Raw genomic sequence first — 23,343 nt, 5'->3', positions numbered from 1 at the left:
GTTATGTTACAGCCTTGTTCCAAAATGGATTAAATGCATTGTTCTTCTCAAAATTCTACAAACAATACCCCATAATGACAATGTGAAAGAAGAAGTTTGAAATGTTTGCAAAAAAATAAAACAAACGGGAAAAAAAAAAAAAAAAACCCCATGTACAGAAGTATTCACAGCCTTTGCTCAATACTTTATTGAAGCACCTTTGGCACCAATTACAGCCTCAAGGCTCTGAGTATGCTGCTACAAGCTTGACACACCTATTTTTTGGGCAGTTTTTCCCATTCTTCTTTGGAGGACCTCTCAAGCACAGGCATTTTCAGATCTATCCAGAGATGTTAAATCCGGTTCAAATCTGGGCTCTGGCTGGGCCACTCAAGGACATGCACAGAGTTGTCCCATAGCCACACATTTGTCGTCTTAGCTGTGTGTTTAGGGTCATTGTCCTGTTCACCCCAGTCCGAGGTCCAGAGCTCTCTGGAGCAGGGTCTCTGTATATTGCTGCATTCAATCTTTCTCTCGATCCTGACTAGTCTGCCAGTTCCTGCTGCTGAAAAACATTCCAACAACATAATGATGCCACCACTATGCTTCACGGTAGGGATGGTAGTGGCCAGGTGGGGAGCGGTGCCTGATTTCCTCCAGACGCTTGCCATTCAGGCCAAAGGGTTCAACCTTTGTTTCATTAGACCAGAGAATATTGTTTCTCATGGTCTGAGAGTCCTTCATGTGCCTTTTACTGAGGAGTGGTTTCCGTCTGGCCACTCTACCATACAGGCCTGATCGGTGGAGTGCTGCAGAGATGGTTGTTCTTCTGGAAGGTTCTCCTCTCTCCACAGAGAAATGCTGCAGCTCTGTCAGAGTTATCAGGGTGCTGGTCACCTCCCTAAGGCCCCTCTCCCCCGATCACTCAGTTTGGCTGGGCAGCCCACTCTAGGCAGAGTCCTGGTGATTCCAATCTTCTTCCATCTACAGGTGATGGAGGCCACTATGCTCATTGGGACCTTCAATGCTGCAGAACGCTGTATCCATCCCCAGATCTGTGCCTCGATACAATCCTGCCTCGGGGGTCTACAGACAATTCCTTGGACTTCATGGCTTGGCTTGTGCTCGGACATGACATGCACTGTTAATTGCGGGACCTTATATAGACAGGTGTGTGCCTTTCCAAATCATGCCCAATGAACTGAATTTACCACAAGTGGACTCCAATTTAGTTTTAGAAACAGCTCAAAGGATGATCATTGGAAACAGGATGCACTTGAGCTTAATTTTGAGTGTCATTGCAAAGGCTGTAAATACGTATCTCAAAAGGCGAGTACACCCCTCACATTTTTGTAAATATTTCATTATATCTTTTCATGTGACAAAGAAGCAATGACACTTTGCTACAATGTAAAGTAGTGAGTGTACAGCTTGTATAACAGTGTAAATTTGCTGTCCCCTCAAAATAACTCACACAGCCATTCATGTCTAAACCGCTGGCATGAAAAAGTGAGTACATCCCTAAGCGAAAATGTCCAAAATGAGCCCAAAGTGTCAATATTTTGTGTGGCCAACATTTTCCAGCACTGCCTTAACCCTCTTGGGCATGGAGTTCGCCAGAGCTTCACAAGTTGCCACTGGAGTTCTCTTCCACTCCTCTATGAGAACATCACGGAGCTGGTGAAACCTTCCGTTTGAGGATGCCCCACAAATGCTCAATAGGGTTTAGGTCTGGAGACATGCTTGGCCAGTCCATCACCTTTACCCTCAGCTTCTTTAGCAAGGCAGTGGTCATCTTGGAGGTGTATTTGGGGTCGTTATGTTGGAATACTGCCCAGTCTCCGAAGGAAGGGGATCATGCTCTGCTTCAGTATTTCACAGTACATGTTGGCATTCATGGTTCCCTCAATGAACTGTAGCTCCTCAGTGCACTCATGCAGCCCCAGACCATGACACCCCTACCACCATGCTTGACTGTAGGCAAGACACACATCTTTGTACTCCTCACCTGGTTGCCACCACACACGCTTGACACCATCTGAACCAAATATGCTCATCTTGGTCTCATCAGACCACAGGACATGGTTCCAGTAATTCACGTCCTTAGTCTGCTTGTCTTCCGCAAACTGTTTGCGGGCTCTCTTGTGCATCATCTTTAGAAGAGCCTTCCTTTTGGGACGACAGCCATGCAGACCAATTTGATGCAGTGTGGGGCGTATGGTCTAAGCACTTACAGGCTGACCCCCCCCCTCCGCCTTCAACCTCTGTAGCAATGCTGGCAGCACTCATACGTCTATTTCCCAAAGACAACCTCTGGATATGACGCTGAGCACTTGCACTCAACTTTTTTGGTCGACCACAGCAAGGCCTGTTCTTAGTGGAACCAGTCCTGTTAAACCGCTGTATCGTTTTGCCCACCGTGCTGCAGCTCAGTTTCAGGGTCTTGGCAATCTTCTTATAGCCTAGTCCATCCTATGTAGAGCCACAATTCTTTTCAGATCCTTAGAGAGTTTTGCCATGAGATACCATGTTGAACTTCCAGTGACCAGTATGAGAGAGTGAAAGCGATATCAAATTTACACACCTGCTCCCCATTCACACCTGAGACCTTGTAACACTGAGTCACATGACATTGAGGAGGGAAAATGGCTAATTGGGCCCAATGTGGACATTTTCACTTAGGGGTGTACTCACTGTTGTTGCCAGCGGTTTAGACATTAATGGCTGTGTGTTGAGTTATTTTGAGGGGACAGCAAATTTACACTGTTATACAAGCTGTAAACTCACTTTACATTGTAGCAAAATGTAATTTCTTCAGTGTTGTCATATGAAAAGATAAAAAATATTTACAACAATGTGAGGTGTGTACTCACCTTTTGTGAGATATTGCATGTACATGTGATTTTTTTTTAGTTCTTTATTTTTAAATACATTTGCAAAGATTTCAAACAAACTTCTTTCACATAAATTAATGAATTTAAAAAGGGGTTGTAAAAGTTCCTTTCTTCGCTTTTTAATAAAAGCAACGGGTTATACTTATCAAAACCCTTGCACAGAGCGGCCCCGATCCTCTTCTTCTGGGGTGCCCAGTCGGCGCTCCTGGCTCCTCCCCTTCATCGGGTGCCGCCATGGAGAGCCCCTTTCCATGGGCGCGTTCCCGAGTCCCACAGCTGTGTCCATTGACGTAGACAGCGGGACTCGACCCTGCCTCCCGCTTCCGTGTCACTGGATTTGATTGACAGCAATGGGGAAAAAAGAGCCCCGGGGGTTTGGAAAATAAGTCCACATTTTGACTTGAATTAATGAAGAAATCAGATGAGGTCCTACCAAAGCTGAAATAATTTGTGGAGTTTAATGACGGTACGGTGTCGACCAGGGTGCTCTGGGATACCTTAAAGGCATTCTGATCCAGCAGGTGGTAAAAAATTGTGAAAGAATCTAGGGAATGGGAGGAAAGTTTATTTATATGATCATGTTTGCATAATGATAATCTGTGCTGATTTAAGGTGGTTTATGCATTATATCCGGATGGCGTTTAACTAACGCCCAGATCAGTGTAGTTGAACGATCAGATGTTTGTGCGCTGTCCCTGGTCCATTGGAGACAGTGAACGGGGTGCAGATCACAGTTCAATGGCCGAATCACGCCATTGTCTTCTCCAACTGGTCACAGGCCATGTCACACTTATAACTACCAGCCTCTAATGTGGTAGATCACGCCCTCAGACGAAGTCCGGAAGTGACGAAACTCGTCAGCCACTTGAACTACCGGAAGTTACGTGTGCGCTCCACGGGCCAAGGAGGAACCAGGAAGTACACCGCTGTTGTACACTGCGGAGGTTTTCCTTCACCTTGCCAGCATCCGGAGCATCATACAGTCACAGTGCACTTTTATATTTGCTTCATTACAATTGTATTCTAGTACACATAATATTCTGTTATCTTTGATGAAAAAGTTTTTTGTTTTCATTCCTCCCATATGGCTCATTTGGAGTGCTAGATAGCGTGACTGACACCTGGTGGACGCATTCATTGGAGCGCTGGAGAAGTTTTATCATGTTCTAAGCCGTGTTATTGCTGTACTTCTGGTGAGTGCATCCCCATAGGGGAAGTTTTCCCTCACATGGTGAAATATATGGTGGAAGTTCCCTGCACAGAACACTGCGAAAGTCACAGCTAACCTCCTCTGCTGCCTATGTTGTCTCATATATAGATTGTATATGATAGCTTGTCCTTCTGGAACAGTTGGGACATGAAGCGCTGCTGCAATATTTAAAAAGACTTTTACCTGGAGACTTTTTTTTATTATTGCCCTCTACATTTATGGTTTTATCTTAAAGTAGCTGCTTTTTAGTGATTTTACACAACGTTTATTATATTGTTACCATGGGAATGTCTCGCCCAGGGCGCAGAGTGATGTTTTGTTAGACGGGCACATTTTTCATAGAAACATCTTTTTTTCACATTATCAGATTTTATTGCTCTGTACCCTCGTTAGGGATATTCACCCACTCGAATTTGTCCTGTTTGCGGTTATCGAAAATAAAAGAAAATCCCAAATTTTGGGTTGACAGCCGAACACTAAATGGAGGGGAAATCTTCCAATGGGTACACTAGCTCTGCTGACACCACGATGGATCTTAATTCAGCGGAATATAATAAATGGCAACACACTGTGCTCTCTTACCAAATTTAAGCTTCTGTATAGGGCATCATTTTCCTGCCTTTGAAACGCAGCGTTAAATGTAGGTCAACAGATTCCTATTGATTTTAATGAAATAGTGTATAAGCCCATTCACACCACTGCACTGCAGTAATGCCTGTTATATAATTGTGAATGACATCCCACTCACCAGCACAAAACACCCACATCGCAGCACAACGCAACGTGCGGTGAGACACTATCATGCTTTGAGGTGAACTAGCAGCTACAATTTTTGGTCTGATGTGTGTTTTAGGAGCCCATTACCGGTTCACGCAGATTTACTGAGGCACAATGGCTCTCCTGGTACATATACGGGTTTCCCTTTAGGAGCCGCAAGAGGGCGCGAGCCGCTGGAGGCACACATTGCACAGCGAGGGGACCGCAATCCAGTGCACAAGAGCCAGCACGAGGATTTGTGCGTGTAAACACACAAATCCGTGTCCTGTCAGAGAAGAGGAGACAGATCGTGTGTTCCTACTAAGTAGGAACACACAGTCTGTCTCCACCCCTATCCACATACAGTTAGAACACACCCAGGGAAAACAGTTAACCCCTTGATCGCCCTCTACTGTTAACCCCTTCCCTGCCAGTGACATATACACAGTAATCAGTGCATAGTTATAGAACTGATCACTATATAAATGTCAATGATCCCAAAAATGTGTCAAAAGTGTCCGATCTGTCCATCGCAATATCGCAGTACCACTAAAAAAACTGCAGATCACCGCCATTACTGGTAAAAAAATAAAAAGCCATGACATTTTTCCCATGTAGATGCTATAACTTTTGCGCAAACCAATCAAAATACACTTATTGCGATTTTTTTTTTACCAAATATACGTAGAAGAATTTATATTGGCCTAAACTGATGAAGAAATTTGTTTTTTAAAAACATTTTTGGGGATATTTATTATAGCAAAAAAAGTTTTTTTCTCAAAATTGTCGCTCTTTTTGGTTTATAGCGCAAAAAATAAAAACCGCAGGAGGTGATCAAATACCACCAAAAGAAAGCTCCATTTGTGGGGAAAAAAGGATGCAAATTGTTTGGGTACAGCGTCGCACAACTGCGTAAAAAGTGCTCTGGTCAGGAAAGGGGGGGGGTAATATCTTCCAGGGCTGAAGTGGTTAAAATGAATGGGCACACTACAACTTCCCAAAAATCAGATGTGCTGCATAATTGCTAGAGCAGCACACTACATATTGCGATATGCTAAAACACAGGTGCAGCTCACAAGAACACCTGTCTACACAAGCCCTAAGGCTGGGTTCACACTGATGCGAATTGGATGTGGCTTTCCCTGCATCCAATTTGCATGACAGAAGAGTGTGACCGGCTCCGGCTCTCAATGGAGCCAGTTCACACACATCCGGGGCAGCCGCGTTCCAAAATGCAGAAGGGTCCTGTGCATCTTCTGGTCCATTTCAGGTGCGGATTCAGCCAAAAGTTCAGACCCAATTCACAGCTGAAATGGTGAAGGGAAATGCAGCGATACCCCTGCTGTGAGCCGCGGCAAGTGTGAACGCAGCCTCATTGTTAGACTGCAATCTATATCATTGTTACAAAATGTTGGCTAGGATGGTGGAGAAAAGACAAGCTGCTAATTAGGAGTCCCATCATTATGGGTAAAACAAAAACAGTGAAGAGGCAGCTTTTCAAAAGAACATATACCCATGTACAAAAATTAAAAAGGAAAGATTGGAGCCAAATATTAATTGCCACTGACAAACGTTCAATTACAGCTCATGTTCTTTGAGGACGGGAAAAATAAATTGTTTCTGTGCTGGCATTTGGTCCCTTCAAGGATCGCTCATTTGAACCTTAATACTAAAGTCTATTTTTTTTGTTAAAATAAAACGTCTATATACTTACCTGCTCTGTGTAGCCCAGATCCTCCTATTCTCGGGTCTCTCTTCGGTGCTTCTGGCCTCTCCCTCCTGTTTAGTGCCCCCACAACAAGCAACTTGTAAAAGGGGGGGGGGACCCGAGCCAAGCCGCAGCTCCGTGTCCATACAGACAGGGGGCCGTGGTCTGACCCCGCCCCCTTTCTCTCCTCATTGGCTCACTGACTGACAGCGGCGGGAGCCAATGGCGCTGCGCTCTCAGCCGAGGGAGAGTCCCAGACAGCCGAGTCTCTCATAACATCCCTGGATCTAGATGGATCTCAGGTAATTATTAGGGGGGCTGCTGCACACAGAAGACTTATCTTAATGCAGAGAATGCATTAAGAAAAAAAAACATTTGCTTTTACAACCACTTTAACTACCCATCAACATGTTTGAGGCTGCTTCACTAAACAATCATGCTTTCAGTCTTGGTAGGAATGCCTGGGTGTTAAGAGGTTGCGGTTTCCAGTTTACCAGCACCTGTAAATTTTTGGGGAGCTTCCTTTCACAAAGACCCATATGAAGACCTCAAAAAGCCAGAGATATGCAGAGTTGGCAAATTCAAATTGGTTACGCACACCAATACAGTAGCCAAATGAGCAGTTGCTTGGTAGGGGTGTTGGATTTAATTGCAGCATCAATGCATCGCGATTCAGCAGTCCACGATGTGGCATCAATGCTGCGACTGGCATAATCGATTTTTGGGTGATGACGTCATCTGCGCTGTGGCCTGCCTCTCTCCGAATGGAGCCACAGGGGTTAGCCATGCCCTCTTTTCCTGCCGCCCAATGACGTCATCCCCAGCCCCTTGGCATCACCATGTGTTCAGTGTTCCATCAGAAGACCCGGTCTAGGAGGTGAGACTCTGTTACAGCAGCCGCTGGAGGAGGAAGGAGAGGACTGGCGTACTGGGGTATTCAAATCAAAGCTCTGACACAGCAGGAGATGCCCGCTGTGTGTCATCCATTCAGGCACAGGTGAGGCTGCATTTGATGCGCAGGCACAGGTGAGGCTGCATTTGATGGGCACTGGTGAGGATGCACTGATGGGTTTTTGATGAAAACCCATGGGCAGTAATCGTGATGCATCGCGGAATCGAATAGTTGACATGATAATCGTAATCGAATCGTGAGACCAGTGAAGATGCGCAGGTGTATTGCTTGGGCATAAAAGACCTCATTAATCTCACTTGTTAACCGCTTGCCGACCAGCGCACGCCGATGTACGTCGGCAGAATGGCACTGGCAGGCAAAAGGGCGTACAGGTACTTCCCCTTTAAGAAGCGGTGTCGGGAGGCGTGCGCATCGGTCGTGGTCTCTGTGACTGCAGGTCCCGCGGACTCAATGTCTGCGGGTGCCCGCTATCATGTCACAGAGAGGAAGAACGGGGAGATGCTTATGTAAACAAAGAATTCCCCGGTATGCCTAGTGACAGGACAGTGATCTACTGCTCTCTGTGATATCACAGAGAGCAGTGATCACTGTCCTGTGTGTTCAAGCCCAGCCCTCTCACAGTTAGAATCACTGCCTAGGACACAATTAACCCCTTCACTGCCCCCTAGTGGTTAACCCCCTTTACTGCCAGTGACTTTACACAGTAATCAATGCATTTTTAATCGCACTGATCGCTGTATAAATGACAATGGTCTCAAAAATGTCCAATGTGTCCGCCATAATGACGCAGTCCCGATAAAAATCGCAGATCGCCGCCATTGCTAATAAAAAAAAAATGCTATAAAAACTATCTCCTATTTTATATACGCTATAAATTTTGCGCAAACCAATCAATATATGCTTACTGCGATTTTTCTTTACCAAAAATATGTAGAAGAACACATATCAGCCTAAACTGAGGGTAAATTTTTTTTTTTAATTTATTTTTGGGGGATATTTATTAGAGGTCGACCGATATGGGTTTTTCTCTGGCCGATACCAAAGCCGATATTTAGAAATCGCGGTGGCCGATGGCCGATATATGATGCCGATTTTTTTGGGCCGATATATTAGGCCGATTTTTTTTTTTTTTTTCCCTTCATCTCATAAAATCTAACAGTTAGACCCCTTTCACACTGGGGCGTTTTTCAGGCACTTTGGGGCTAAAAATAGCGCCTGTAAAATGGCTCCCCTGCAGTCTGTGTGAAAGCTCGAGTGCTTTCACACTGAGGCGATGCGCTGGCAGGATGTTAAAAAAAAAAAGTCCTGCAAGCAGCATCTTTGGAGCGGTGTATACCGCTCCTCCACCACTCCTGCCCATTGAAATGAATGCGCATCGCTGCCGAAGCGCCTGCAAAGCGTTTCGGCAGCAGCGCTTCAGGGGCGCATTTAACCCCTTCTTCGGCCGCTAGCTGGGTTATAAGCGCCCCGCTAGCAGCCGAATAGCGCCGCTAAAATGACGGTAAAGTGCTGCTAAAATTAACAGCGTTTTACCGTCAACGCATGCCCGCTCCAGTGTGAAAGCAGCCTTAAGTAATAAGTGATACAGAAAATTTTTTATATTTAAACATTTATTAAACAAAACAAACCTCCAATCAGTTCACTTGTATGTAGAATTTAGATTAAAAAAAATAACTATATCTTAAATATTAAATACACAAAAACAGGTAATCAAAACTTTTGGACAAAAAAAAAAATGGGCTAACTTTACTGCTTTTTTTTTTTTTTTTTTTTTATTATTTCATTAGTGTATTTTTTAAAAAAAAACTTGCGTTTGAAAGACCGCTGCGCAAATACCATGTGACATAAAATATTGCAACAACCGCTATTTTATTCCCTAGGGTCTCTACTAAAAAAAATATATATAATGTTTGGGGGTTCTAAGCGATTTTATAGCAGAAAATACAGGATTTTTACTTGCAACAAGTGTCAGAAAAGATTTAGTCTTTAAATGGTTAAACTGAAAACTTCTCCACGGAGTTCAGTCTATTGATGATAAAAGAACCTGAAAGAGATACAATGTATCTTCTTATCAGACTTGGCAGGCTGCCCAGAGGAGGAGAGAAGAAAACTTCACAACTTGCAATTGACTTCTATTACAGAAGTCATTTGCAAGTCCCGCTGAATCGGCTTTTTTTTATCAGCACAATCGCCGATGCCGATTAAGTAAAAAAAGCCAAATATCGGCCGATGTATCGGTCGACCTCTAATATTTATTATAGCAAAAAGTAAAAAAATACTGCGTTTCCAAAATTGTCACTCTTTTTTGTTTATAGCGCAAAAAATAAAAAATAAAAAAAAAAAAAAAAAAAAAAAAAAAAAACGCAGAGGCGAACAAATACCACCAAAAGAAAGCTCTATTTGTTGGGAAAAAAAAAAAAAGGATGTCAATTTTGTTTGGGTACAGCGTCGCACAACCGCGCTATTGTCAGTTAAAGCGACGCAGTGCCGAATCTCAAAAAAAACGCTCTGGTCTTTGAACAGCCAAATGGTCCGGGCTGAAGTGGTTGAAGGTCAAAAACAAAGCATCACAAATAATGTTTCTTTAAAAACCTGCTGCTATACAGAATAATACGGTGTCAAAGTTTCAAAAGACATAGGGCCCATGGATCGAGTCTTAGCAACCCTCTGTCATACTAGTATATGACTTAACTCTGCAGGGGGCCCAGTTAAGTTTTGTTTCAGCGACCGTTTACTACCACTTTAAAAAAAAAAAAAAAAAAAAAAAAAATCGCGTTTAATATTTTTTTTTCATAAACACACACAAAAAACACATTTAAAACAAGCAGACCAGAATGTTAAAGATTGATATTTTTGTGGTTATAGTAATATGCCAAACTATTCATGTTAGGTTGATTATGCCTTAAAATAAATCTAAATAAAAATTGCAGGTCACCCTGTTATGTTATATTATGTTGATTGTCTTAATATTTTCTCATAAAAGCTTTAACATCTTATACCCCTTTCACACTGGGAAGCTTTGCAGGTGCTACAGCGCTAAACATAGCGCCTGTAAAGTGCCCTGAAAGCGCCGCTGCTCTGTCTCCAGTGTGAAAGCCCTTTCACACTGGAGCGGTGCGCTAACAGGATGCTAAAAAAAACTCCTGATAGCAGCATCTTTGGAGCGGTGAAGGAGTGGGGCAGCGCGGCTATACCACCGTTTAAAACCGCCCAAATACCGCCGCTAAAACGACAGTAAAGCACTGCTAAAAATAGCGCAGTTTACCCCCAACACCGCACCAGTGTGAAAGGGGCCTTAGTATGCATTCGAAAGTAATTTTCTACAGCCAGGTTTTTTTATCATAATGCATTTGGATAAAACACCTATGTGCAGCACCCCCCCCCCCCCTCATACTTACCTGAGCCCCATCTTGATCCAGCGAGGTTGCATGAGAGAGTCTTGGCTGGCTTGCTCTCTCATCATTGGCTGAGACAGCAGCCACTGGCTACCGCTAATGTCAGTCAGTGAACCAATTAGGAGAGAAAGGGGGCAGGGCCAAGCTGCGGCTCCGTGTCTAAATAGACACACCGCAGTGGCTTGGCTCGGGTGCCCCCATAGCTAGCTGCTTGCTGTGGGGGACACTAAACAGGAGGGAGGAGGATCTGGGCTGCTCTGTTCAAAACTACTGCACAGAGCAGGTAAGTACAACATGTTTGTTATTAAAAAATTAAGAAAATAATAATAGAATATTACAGCTTTCACTGAAATACCTGGTAATTCTGAAAGGTATTAATAAATGTATTTATTTATTTAGGCTTGCCCCAAGATGGGCTTTAAAATAATCATAAGCTCTGGTGCAACACTAAAGTGCAACTGCTTTGTGGAATGTATCTGCAATCAATCATCCTAAACCCTAGCAGGTTTTACAATTCCCTCTAAATTTCTGCAATATATACGGTATCTCATTATTCTTGCAATCTTCTGCGGCACCTCAAAAACAAACAATCAGTAGCAGATTTTAATCACACAATGCAGCAACTGAGTTAACTAATTTATCTAAAGTCTTTGTGACCTGTAGAAAATTGCTGATGCTCAGTTTTCTGGTCCTAACTGCACAGAAATAATGTACTTTTGATTGAATTGAATTCAATTTTATCTAGAGAGTGGGAAACAAGATTTAAACTGCTAGGCATCACAAATCTGTAATAATGTTCCCAAATATAAATTAAAGTACCATGGGAATATCAATCTAAAAAACGCACATTTGTTTCCCCTTTTGACGGCTGGCAGCATGCAGAGGTATAGGCTTTTATCTGCCAGACTACTCTGTTTCTCCAGGAATTAAGATTGTGTACTTAAACTGACACAATGTATGCGTATCTCATACCTGAGGGGCCACTAGAGAACCTGTTAAGTCACTGTAGTAGTCAGCGCTACTACAGTGATAGCTGTGATCTTCCAAGGCCCGAGGAAGGGAGCTACCCCTCTGCACACTGACCACAGGGGGTCAACAATGCCAAGAGTTGGTGAAAGCAGGTAGGGCTGCAACTAACGATTATTTTCATAATCGATTAGTTGGCCAATTATTGTTTCGATTAATCGATTAATCACCTTAAAAAAAAAAAAAAAAAGTGTGGTGTATAATTTAGTTAATATGTAAAGTTTTAAAAAAAGGCAATTTATTATTAAATATCTCTATGCAGCGGTAAATATAAATAACCAACTATATGGTTAGGGAGCAAAATATCTAATCCACTCTGAGAATAACAGAAGAGATACTGTATATACTATTAGAGGAGATATACTGTATAAACTGTTAGAAAAGAGATATACTGTACATACTATTAAAGGGTGAATCTGATAAATATTATCAGACTCAAAGATCAAATGTCTTCCTTAAAAAAAAAAAAAAAAAAAAAATTTTTCATTTTAGGAACGTTCGTTCAATTTTCTAATCGTTAGTGGGGTCAAGTCGACGTTGATTTTCAACCACAGTGACGGGAAAATTTGGAAATAGAAAACTTCTTGGTCAAAGGAATTTTCAGACAGTGTATATGGTTTTCGTTCAGAAATTACATTCATTTTAAAAACAGAACGTTAAAAACAAGTGAAAATTTCAAACAGCATTCTTTCATTCAGCGAATATATAAAGATTTTTTGTCTGAATATTCTCGTCTGAAAATTGATCCGTGTGGCCAGTATAAGGCTCGCTAAACACCTAGGCAGTTTGCTTTTGGATCTGTTTCTGCAGTGCTGTTTGCTGTGCGTTTTGATTTTTTGCGCACCTGATTTTGCGGCGATTCGCGTTTTTGCATTTTTTTTTGGCCAATTTGTTGTTGGGCAGATTAAAAAACACAAATTGCTGCAAAAACGCATTAAATGCTTTTCTGCAGATTCTCCACTGAAGTATATTGAACCAAAAAAGCACCATTTTTGTGTTAAAAAAAAAAAAAAAAAGGTCCCTGACCCTTTCCAAATACGCAGCGGCTGAAAAAAGCATAGATGTGAATGTGTCCAATGGGAAACCATGTTAATGAACTGCAGTGCGCTTCTGCAAAAAAACACCAAAAAACACATAGATGTGAACCAGGTCTAAGACGTTTAGTAACATAATGGGGTTAAAAAAACTAAAATTAGCCCTTTATAGTAAAAAAAAAAAAAAAAAAAAAAAAAAAAAGCAGATAATCACTACTGTAAGGGGTTCATTTTTTTACTGTAGAACTGTGAAAGTAACATCTACAGTTGGGATTATTTGCTCTTTTCGTACTATAAAGGGCTTGTTTTAGTTTTGTCATCTGGATTATTCTCCTAGAGCTCTTGCAGCAAAGGCATATGAGATAATTGGTCACGATTAATAAAGCAACTAATTTTTGGTCCAAGAACTACTCCTGTTCCTGGACTGGACTGGACTGGACTTGGGTCAAAGCAATAACTCCAAGGCCAATAATAAATAACACATTATCGCCTCCGATTCCGCAAGATGTCTGGTTGACGAACGGCCTTTCAGAAAATAACTGAAAAGCGCAAATCTCTCACCAAACTTCTACTGACACAAAATAGCAGAAGGAGCCCAAAGGGTGACGCTAAAGAGCTGAAAAAACACATAGTACGTCACTACATTTGTGATTGCTGGCCGGACAAATCCTTGCCGTTTGTATGCAAGACAAAATCCAGGCACACTCCTTCGGACAAAAATCAGAGGTTTTGTCTGCGGAAAATCCGATCGTGTGTACAAGGTTTTAGAATCAACTCCAGACCTTTTACCTGCTTAATTGATTATGAAATAACAAAGAAGTAGCCCATACCCGGCCATGAAACAGCCTCTGATTCAATTGTCCAATTACTTTTTTGTTCCGACACTCGGTCAGTCATATACACACACAAACTTTGATAATTGCATTACATTCATTTTTAAATTAACATCATGCATTTAAAAGGGAATATGAATTTATTGTCTGCCAGTATCGGCACCTTAAGCTCAAGAAAAATGCATCCTTTTAAATTCAATACAGGTCTTTACACTGGTCCTCCGCACTTTCGTTGTGGTGTTAAAAATCTTGCTTGCTGCATTTTTGGCCAGAAAAAAAAAAAAAAAAAAAAAAAATGCACCTCCCTGTTGAAATGCATTGAAAACGCATCAATAACGCAACTGTGCTATGTTTTTGATGCAGTTTTTGAGTAAGTCACATGACCTTGCATTACTTTTTTCAGGATTTCAGCACAATTTCACTGCCATAGACTATGTAATGTAAATCGTACTGCAAATCGTACCCGTGTCTATAATAGCACTACTTGAGCCATAAAGTAGTTAAATATTAACCCTTTGCTAGTTAAACCTTTGTTCATCAAACCTTTGTTCAAAATCAGATCTCTGCACAGCCTGAACATCACTGTTCCTCCCTATGACAAGGACAGCTCCTCCCCCCAACCTCCACATATAGCTACATGTCACATGGTGAGCAGTCAGTGGTGTGAGAGAAAGACGGGAGCATGGTTCCTAGAAGAAAGAGTGGCGATTTCTAATGGGGAACCAATTAGCTTGGTTCGTGAAAGGCCAGTTCTATATGATTCTTCAAATGCAGACTACAAATACCATAGAAAAAAAAGAATGCACCATGGCTTGAAGTTGCCAAAGAAATTCTCACACACACTGCCCTTTTTTGACTGGTCAAGGCCAAGTGGCAGTGCATTAACATCACAATAAATCCCACTGAAGTCGCATCGGGCTAAAATTTGCATTTGAAAAACTGCTTCACAAATACGTGAGAAAAAAAAAAATTGCAATACCTATCATTTTATTCTCCATGGTCTCCACTTAAAAAAAAAAAAAAAAAAAAAAAAAAAAATCTAAAATCTGTAATGTTCAGGGGTTCTAAGTAATTTTCCAGTAGTAATCTGGTGATAAGCGAGCGCTGCATCTGTGGTGACAGGCGAGCGCTGCATCCGGTGGCAGGCGAGCGCTGCCTCTCCGTTGTATCTGCGGATCAGCTGAGCAGGGAGAGGGGGAGGTGTAGTGGGGGGGGTATGCCTGTTCTATGAAAATGCATCTGATTCACATATGCGTTCTGTTGTGAAGACTATGTGCCTGCAATTCACACCGCACTGCTTAGAAAACGCACACTTTTTGGGCAATGCGAAGTACGAATGCAACGCACATATGTGAACTAAACTGATTTAAAGTAATAGATTTTAATGTCCCTGGCGGTTTTCCCGAGTGTGGCTCGGGGTTAAAATTTCAGTACCATTAGCGGTAACCCCGAGCCACTCGGGATTGCATTGCAGGATCCCGGTGCAGTGTACTTGTCACCAGGATCCTGCGATGTCCCCCCGCTGTGTCTGCGGGCTGTGTCCTCCTCCCCGATGTCCTGTGTGCCGGGCTCCGTTCCCTGCGAGCGTAGCGACGCACGGGGGAAAAGCCCGGAGGCAAATTCAAATTTCATAATACATACAGTACACTGTAATCTTACAGATTAAATTACTGTATGAAATTATTTCACATCACTTTTGTCCCCAGTGCTTTGTCCAATGCCCTGCATGCAGTTTTATATTAAATATACTGTTCTTTCTGCCTGGAAATTTGAGATTGTCCATAGCAACCAAAAAGTGTCCCTTTACATCAAAAGTGGTCTTAGACCAGCTAGAAAACAGTGATAGTAAATTAGAACACTTGCAGAATTAAGCAATAGTCATTTGTGGGGAAATTCATTTTATTATTAATTTTTATAGTTATTATAATATAATTTATGATTTTGTGTTTCAAACTTTATCATACCCGGGATATCTACTAGACTCTTGTTTGGACAGATTTAAGTGTGTTATTCCTAAGAATTACAGGCCTACAATATAAAACGTCAAATTTCTATGCAATTGCACCGCTTTGAGATGCAAAAATCTGACATAATCATACCGCCAGGGAGGTTAAAATGTTCTGCGAATTATTCGCATAGGTGTGAACCCAGCCTCAGATATGCTTTAAGAGCTTTGTCTGGTTTCCATTTTGTAAGTCAGGGAGATTTCACTTTGCTTCCTGCCCAAGAAAGACATAATTTTCTGTACCAAAAACAGGGTCACCAGAACAAAAAGAGGATGAATCTACCTGGAAGAGACCCAGACAGCAAAAAAAAAAAAAAAAAAATTAAGAAAGATTTCACCCTCTAGTCACAAAGGAATAAGGAGAAGACCTGTTAGTTTAAGGGCTAGTTTACACTTGCTTCAAAACAAGGCTTCGGATATGCTTTGTTAAAGCTCTCTGAATGCAAGTCAAAGCCCCTGTTTACACCTTAAATGGAAAGGTAGTTACGTGCTGCAAATTCAAATTCGAGTATAAGTCGAATTTTTCAGCACATTTTTTTGTGCTGAAAGTGCCCCCCTCGACTTATACTCGAGTCAAGCACTTTTCTGCAGCGAAAAATTTCATTTTCCGAACCGACTTTGGGGCCCCGTATCTCAGGGCCACTTGGTGCTAGGAACCCCAGCTTTGGATACGTTATGATACCAGTTCCACTGGGTTTGCACACCAAATTGGTATGCAAACCCAGTGGAACTGGTATCATAACATATCCAAAGCTGGGGTTCCTAGCACCAAGTGGCCCCGAGATACGGGGCCCCAAAATCGGTTCAGAAAATGCCATTCTCTGCTGCAGAAAAGTGCTTGACATTTTCTGAACCGACTTTGGGGCCCCATATCTCAGGGCTACTTGGTGCTAGGAACCCCAAATTTGGTGTGCAAACCCAGTGGAACTGGTATCATAACATATCCAAAGCTGGGGTTCCTAGCACCAAGTGGCCCTGAGATACGGGGCCCCAAAGTCGGTTCGGAAAATGTCATTTTCTGCTGTAGAAAAGTGCTTGACATTTTCTGAACTGATTGTTAGGGGGCATCTAGGAACCCTTAACTACCGAGTTTGAAGTTCAGGGGACCTATGGCTGCAAATGGGCACAGTGAGGCATGAAAATGGGCACAGTGAGGCATGAAAATGGGCATTGTTGACCCTCTTTTCCACTTACAGTAGCTGTGCATTTCTCACCCTCGTCTTATACTCGGGTCAATACGTTTTTCCCAATTTTTTTGTGGTAAATTAGGGCCTCGACTTATACTCGAATATATATATATATATATATATATATATATATATATATATATATATATATATATATATATATACACACACAGCAGCATGCATATAAGTGTTCCCACATAGAAAAAATAGGATTTTTATAACAGCTTACCTGTAAAATCCTTTTCTTTGAAGTACATCACGGGACACAAGCCATAGTAATTACTATGTGGGTTATAGGCCACCTTCAGGTGATGGACACTGGCACACCCTAAACAGGAAGTTGCCTCCCTATATAACCCCTCCCACTACTGAGAGCATCTCAGGTTTTGTAGCAAAGCAATACAAGTGTATACTAGAGACAGGGGCGGGAGCTCTGTGTCCCGTGATGTACTTCGAAGAAAAGGATCTTACAGGTAAGCTGTTATAAAAATCCTATTTTCTTAAAAATCGTACATCACAGGACATAGAGCCATAGTAATTACTATGTGGGATGTCCCAGAGTAATGCCAACTGAGTGGAGGGAGACAACAGAATTAGGGCAACATGAGACTAAAGGAGTTATACTGCTGCCTGCAGCACACTACGCCCAAAAGGCGATATCCTTATGCCTTTTTACATTCACCTGATAAAATCTGGTAAATGTATGGACTGAAGACCAAGTTGAGGACTTGCAGATTTGAACCATGGAAGCTTGGTGATGCACCCCCACGAAGCACTAAACAGTCCTAGTGGAGTGCACTTTTGATTTGAGAGGGTGGAATCCTCCTCTTTAAACCATAAGCCTGAACAGTTACTTGCTGAATCCATTTAGAAATAGTAGATTTCGATGCTGCCTGTCCTCCTTTAGGACCTTCAGGCAACACAAACAAAACATTTGTTTTTCAAATCTGAGCAGTCGCCTTTAAGTAAACCTTGACTGCTCTCACCACATCTAGAGAAAGTAATGATTTTTCTTCCATAGAACAGGGTTCTGGAAAAACGAAGGTAGAACAATATCCTAGTTTAGATAAAAACCTGACACTACCTTCGGTAGAAAGGATGAGGACGCAACACTACCTTATCCTTGTGAATAATATGGCTATTTACAAGAAAGAGCAGCCAACTGATACCCTTCTTGCTAGAGCTGCACAATTCTGGCTAAAATGAGAATCGCAATTTTTTTGCTTAGAAGATAGATCACGATTCTCACGGCATAACATCTTTCACATTAAACAAAATAATTGGGCTAACTTTACTGTTTCTTTTTTTTTATTCATTGAAGTGTATCTTTCCCAAAAAAATGCATTTGAACGACCACTATGCAAATACAGTGCGACATAAAATATTGCAACAATCGCCATTTTATTCCCTAGGGCCTCTGCTAAAAAAAAAAAAAATTATATATATATATATATATATATATATATATATATATATATATATATATATATATATATATATATATATATATATATATATATATATATATATATATATATAATGTTTGGGGGTTCCAAGTAAATTTTCTAGAAAAACAAAAAATCTGATTTTAACTGTAAGAAACAAGTGTCAGAAAAAGGTTTGGACTTTAAGTGGTTAAACTTCCTGCATATTCACACAGAAGTTTTATCCCTTTGATCTAAGCCAAGAGTTACAGTTAAAAACTTGGCAGACTGCCCAAGTGAGCAGAGAACTCTCTATACTTGTTACATGAAAGAATTGGGAAACACTGCAATTCAGAGCATTAGAGGGGGTGAATCGAGATCGCATACTTTTAACGATTAATTGTGCAGCTCTACTTCTTGCAGAGGATATGGATACCAAAGAAAAAAAAAAAGTTTCCTTGTCAAAAGGACCAAGAGATGTGTCGTATCGGCTCAAAAAGGCTGTTTTTGTAACGCCAACAGAACTATATTTCAAGTTCCAAGGGTTCAGGGGTGACCTAACCGGGGGATTAAGCCGCATTACCCCCTGAAAAAAAACTACGAACCAAAGAATGCGAAGCAAGGGGTCATTGAAACAATACCGATAAGGCCGAGACCTAGCCTTTTAAAGTACTCAAGGCCAGCTTAATTTTTAACCCCATCTGCAGAAAGTCAAGGATTCTACCTATGATATACCTCCTGGGGTGCCAACCCCTGGATTCAACCTAGGAGGCATATGCCTTCCAGACTCTATAATAATATGTGATTCTGGAGGCTGGCTTCCTTGCATTAACCAAGATAGATACCACTGAACTTGACAGCCCACGTTTCTTCAGAATGTGAGACTCAATAGCCAAACCGTTAAATTTAGTGTTTGTAAGGTAGGATGTAATACCGGACCTTGCGAGAGAAGGTCTGGACGTGGGTCCACGGGTCCACGGGTCCTTATGATCTCTGCATACCAAGATCTTCTGGGCCACAAGAATCACTGACTTCACTTCCTGCGAAGAAGTCATGGACGCAGGCAGAATAGGAGGGAATGCATAAATAAGCGAAAAGCGATTCCACGGGAATAGTAAGGCATCTGTTCCGCATGCTAGCGGATCCTTTTTTCTTGACATAAAAGTTGTAGAGTTCTTTGTTGAACCTGGACGTAAACAGATCTTTGTCTGGGATCCCCCATCTTTGACATATTGACAGGAAGATAATCAGGGTGAGGGAACCATTCTCCCTGGAACAACTGCTGGCCACTCAAGTAGTTCGCCTGCCAATTTTCTATTCCTAGAATGAAGACTGCTGATAGGCAAATTACATTGTTTTCTGCCCAAGATAGGATATGATTCACCTCCCTCTGGGCCGCACAACTTCTTGTGCCCTCTTGGCGATTGATATAGGCCATTGCTCTGGCATTGTCGGATTGCATCCTGGCAGGACAATTCCGTAAACTGAACGTTCAGGCCCTCAGGACCAAGTGCTCTGCCCGAATCTATAGAATGTTAATGGGCAAGGCCATTTGGTGATGCTCTTTTTAGGGCTAGTTTACACTTGCTTCAAAACAAGGCTTCGGACACGCTTTGTTAAAGCTCGCTGAACGCCAGTCAAAGCACCTGTCACTAAATAAAATTGTTAGCTTACAATCCTGTTTACACCTGCTTTTGCTTGGTGCTTCGATGAGGCTTCGATGGGGCTTCAGGCGAGTGTTGCCATAGATTTCTATGGAGGCTTTGAAGACGCTTTGAAGCATCACTGAAGCTACATGGGGCATCATTTTTGAAGCAAAGCAAAAAGCAGGTGTAAACAGGACTGTAAGCTAACCATTTTATTTAGTGACAGGAGCTTTGACTAGCATTCAGAGAGCTTTAACAAAGCCTGTCCGAAGCCTTGTTGAAGCCGAAGCAAGGTGTAAATGATAGGGATGCACAGAATGGATTTTTTAGTGCCGAAACCGATACCGAAAATAAATCTTCCTCGATCCCCAAAACCTAAACTAATACCGAAAGTGACTGTTTTTAAAAATATTTTTATACAGGAGATGGTCAGAGACTGTGGACATGGTACAGGAGATGGTCAGAGACTGCGGGCATGATACAAGAGATCAATGCAGCCTCACCAGTGTCCGTCAGATGTAGCCAGCCTGTGTCCCCATTGCAGCCAGTGAAGGGAGAGGAGAGCCGCCGCCTGTTTGATTACAGCGCTGGGAACATCACAGCTTTCATTTCAATAGCTGTGTTCCCCGCTGCGCGCCGTCACATACAGCCCCTTCCCCTTGTCCGGGCACTTTGATAGACAGATCACCCGTCCAATCCTGGGAAAGGTGATCTGTCTATCAAAGTGCCCGGACAAGGGGGAGGGGCTGTATGTGACGGCGCGCAGCGGGGAACACACAGTTATTGAAATGAAAGCTGTGATGTTCCCAGCGCTGTAATCAAACAGGCGGCGGCTCTCCTCTCTTCTACGATATAGGAAGTCCCCCTGATAGGGGGCACCAGGGGCAGAGCCCTGCCCCCCCACCCAGGCCACACCCCATTTTCTGCGCCAGTATCGGCAAGAATTCTCTTTCGGCTTTTTGCCGAAAGGGCCATTTTCATCCGATATGTTTCGGTGGCAAAAATTTTGGTGCATCCCTAGTAAATGAGCCCTTAAGCTTCGTTGAAGCTTGACAGATGCCATGTGTGCGGCTATCTCATACCTGCAATTCTCCAAAACAAAGAAAAACTGAATTAAAGCCTCTCAAAAGTCGTAGGTGCTTCATGTGAGCTTTGTCAGAGTTCTATGGAAGCTTTGAAGACACGCTAAATCACCACTAAAACGACATGTGGTATAATTTTTGAAGCAAAGCAAACGCAAGGTTAAAAAGTAGGAGAGGTTGAAGAGACGAGTCCATCAAGTCCAACCTATATGTGTGATTATATGTCAGTATTACATTGTATATACCTGTATGTTGTGGTCGTTTAGGTGCTTATCTAAATCGTTTTTTTGAAACCATCAATGCTCCCCGCTGAAACCACCGCCTGTGTAAACAGGACTGTAAGCTAACCGTTTTATTTAGTGACAGAAGCTTTGACTGGCATTCAGAGAGCTTTAACAAAGCATGTCCAAAACTAGCCCTAAAAGAGGGAGGCAGGGCTGTGCTCCAGAGCTGTGTTAAAAAAATTTTAAAAAATAGAAAAACACCTATATAACCAGGAATACAGATCTTTTTATAAGGTAAACCAGGTATGATATATGCATGTATACTGGGCATTTAGCAGTTTGCTTGGAGTTCAGTTTTAACTAACAATGGCTGAAACGTACCAATGCAGCTGTTCAGCTGACAATTTGTGGCCTGGCGCCTATGAAATTTCAGTCATGGGATGTCGAGGAGGAAGGCGGCCTACAGGCCCAACCACTTAGTGAATTTCAGCAAGTTCTTTAGGAATGAGTATAAAATTGCTCTGTGTATAGCCAACTTTTTGCCCAGTGTATTGCTTTGCACTGACCTGAAGAGCTCTTCTTTCCTGCTGCTGCCACCACTCTGGAGACCTCAAGCTGTGATAAGAGGTGGAGTACTCGGTATCACTCTACATGGGACATCGGCTCGGCTTATACAGCTCTTGCTCCTTACTACAGCTCCAACTTTACAAGTAGTCTCTCTGCATTGCACTCTGATGCTCTGGGATGGCGGGTCAGCAAGCTCAGACCACGATCTACCGGTCACCCGGCTTCGATCTATTGGTAGGTCACAACCTATGGGTTGCTGACCCCCGTTATAGAGGGATATGCATTGTTCATATTTCACGTCTGAAGTTTACAACCAAACCTAACGCTCAGCCAAACTATGAAGCCATTAAATGGTTGGGGTCATAACTGATCACCACAGCAACTACAGATCAGGCAGAGGCTAAGATGGAAGTTTCCTTGGCTGTAAAGGATGAGGAGGAGGATTACTTCCACTTTAACGTTGATAAATTTGCTGTACAAATGACAAAAAGTGAGCAAGCAACAGTAAAAAGGTGTATATCCAAATATTTTATTTCAAAACAAAGTAATAACACCCTAGAGACTTAGGACAGGGAAGGTGTGGACCCTGCAATGAAACTATAAAAAAGGTAACAATATACAGGTAAGGAGAGATTCAAATTTATATTTACTTCAATTAAGAATTTGCAGCAACATCGCCGTCTGCACTTTATTATCAGCGTGTCATCAATGCATTACCAAACACCTTTCCAGCTATTTCCAATAAGGGAGGAGACGGGTGACTGAAGTCTAATCCCACCCACCCGAAGACATCTCTCCCCCCTATTGGCCTACTCAGAACGTCTGCAAAGCAAGTCACGCGTCTATTGGTCAAATCCACAAGCAGCTCACATTCTATAGGCCACAGCGTTCTGTAATAGGTTTACCACTCATCTTTGACCAACTTCCCATTGCCCCAAGTGGAACAGACAAGTGTCTGGAACAGAAGGATTGGTCTGAATAGCAAAGAATAGTATGGAGAACTTACCAACGCGCTGCCCCACCGGTGTGGCAAAAGGGTTTCCCAACAAGAACTCCATGGTGCACTACGACTGTGGTCACTACTTCACACCAAGCTCTGCTCCAACTCTCCAGCCAAGTCACATGACACACAGCATCCACCCGGGCACGCCCACCTCACCTTGCGTCACTCACGGAACAAACTTGTATAACACGCCCCCACAGGAAACACGTGCTGGTCATAGGACACGCTCAAAGCGCTGGGAAGGAGGCGGGGCTTGGCGACTAATGCAGTTCTTAGCTATGATGTCATGGGGCTCTTGTAATTTAGTGGCTTCATTGTGATTGCAGTGACTGTCGTAGCTTAGTTTTCATTGTACTCTCATATACACCAGTGTGTGTAGGAGGTACAGACAAGTATTTTATCTTGTCACTGCAATCTGGGGAAAATCTCATTGGAAATCTGGCTGTTCTGAGGAAAG

The 23,343-nt window shown here is 42.5% G+C and overlaps 1 protein-coding gene across 3 annotated transcripts in view; it reads right to left on the bottom strand.

Moving 5' to 3' along the window:
- Nucleotides 1–23,077, bottom strand: part of TOM1 (target of myb1 membrane trafficking protein) — a 532,535-nt gene extending 509,458 nt beyond the window's left edge. Inside the window, exon 1 of one of the 3 annotated variants that reach the window (XM_073592626.1) lies at nucleotides 22,890–23,077. In XM_073592626.1, the coding sequence (XP_073448727.1) occupies nucleotides 22,890–22,941 (52 nt within the window). In that variant the 5' untranslated portion in view covers nucleotides 22,942–23,077. Of the gene's footprint in view, nucleotides 1–21,882; nucleotides 22,164–22,889 lie in introns of those variants that run through there. The other 2 variants (XM_073592625.1, XM_073592627.1) reach the window with 2 other exon arrangements.
- Nucleotides 23,078–23,343: the final 266 nt, after the last annotated feature.

Source organism: Aquarana catesbeiana, linkage group LG07, assembly GCF_042186555.1.
Source record: "Aquarana catesbeiana isolate 2022-GZ linkage group LG07, ASM4218655v1, whole genome shotgun sequence".
NCBI lineage: Eukaryota > Metazoa > Chordata > Amphibia > Anura > Ranidae > Aquarana > Aquarana catesbeiana.
This window is presented reverse-complemented; position numbering and strand designations above follow the sequence as displayed.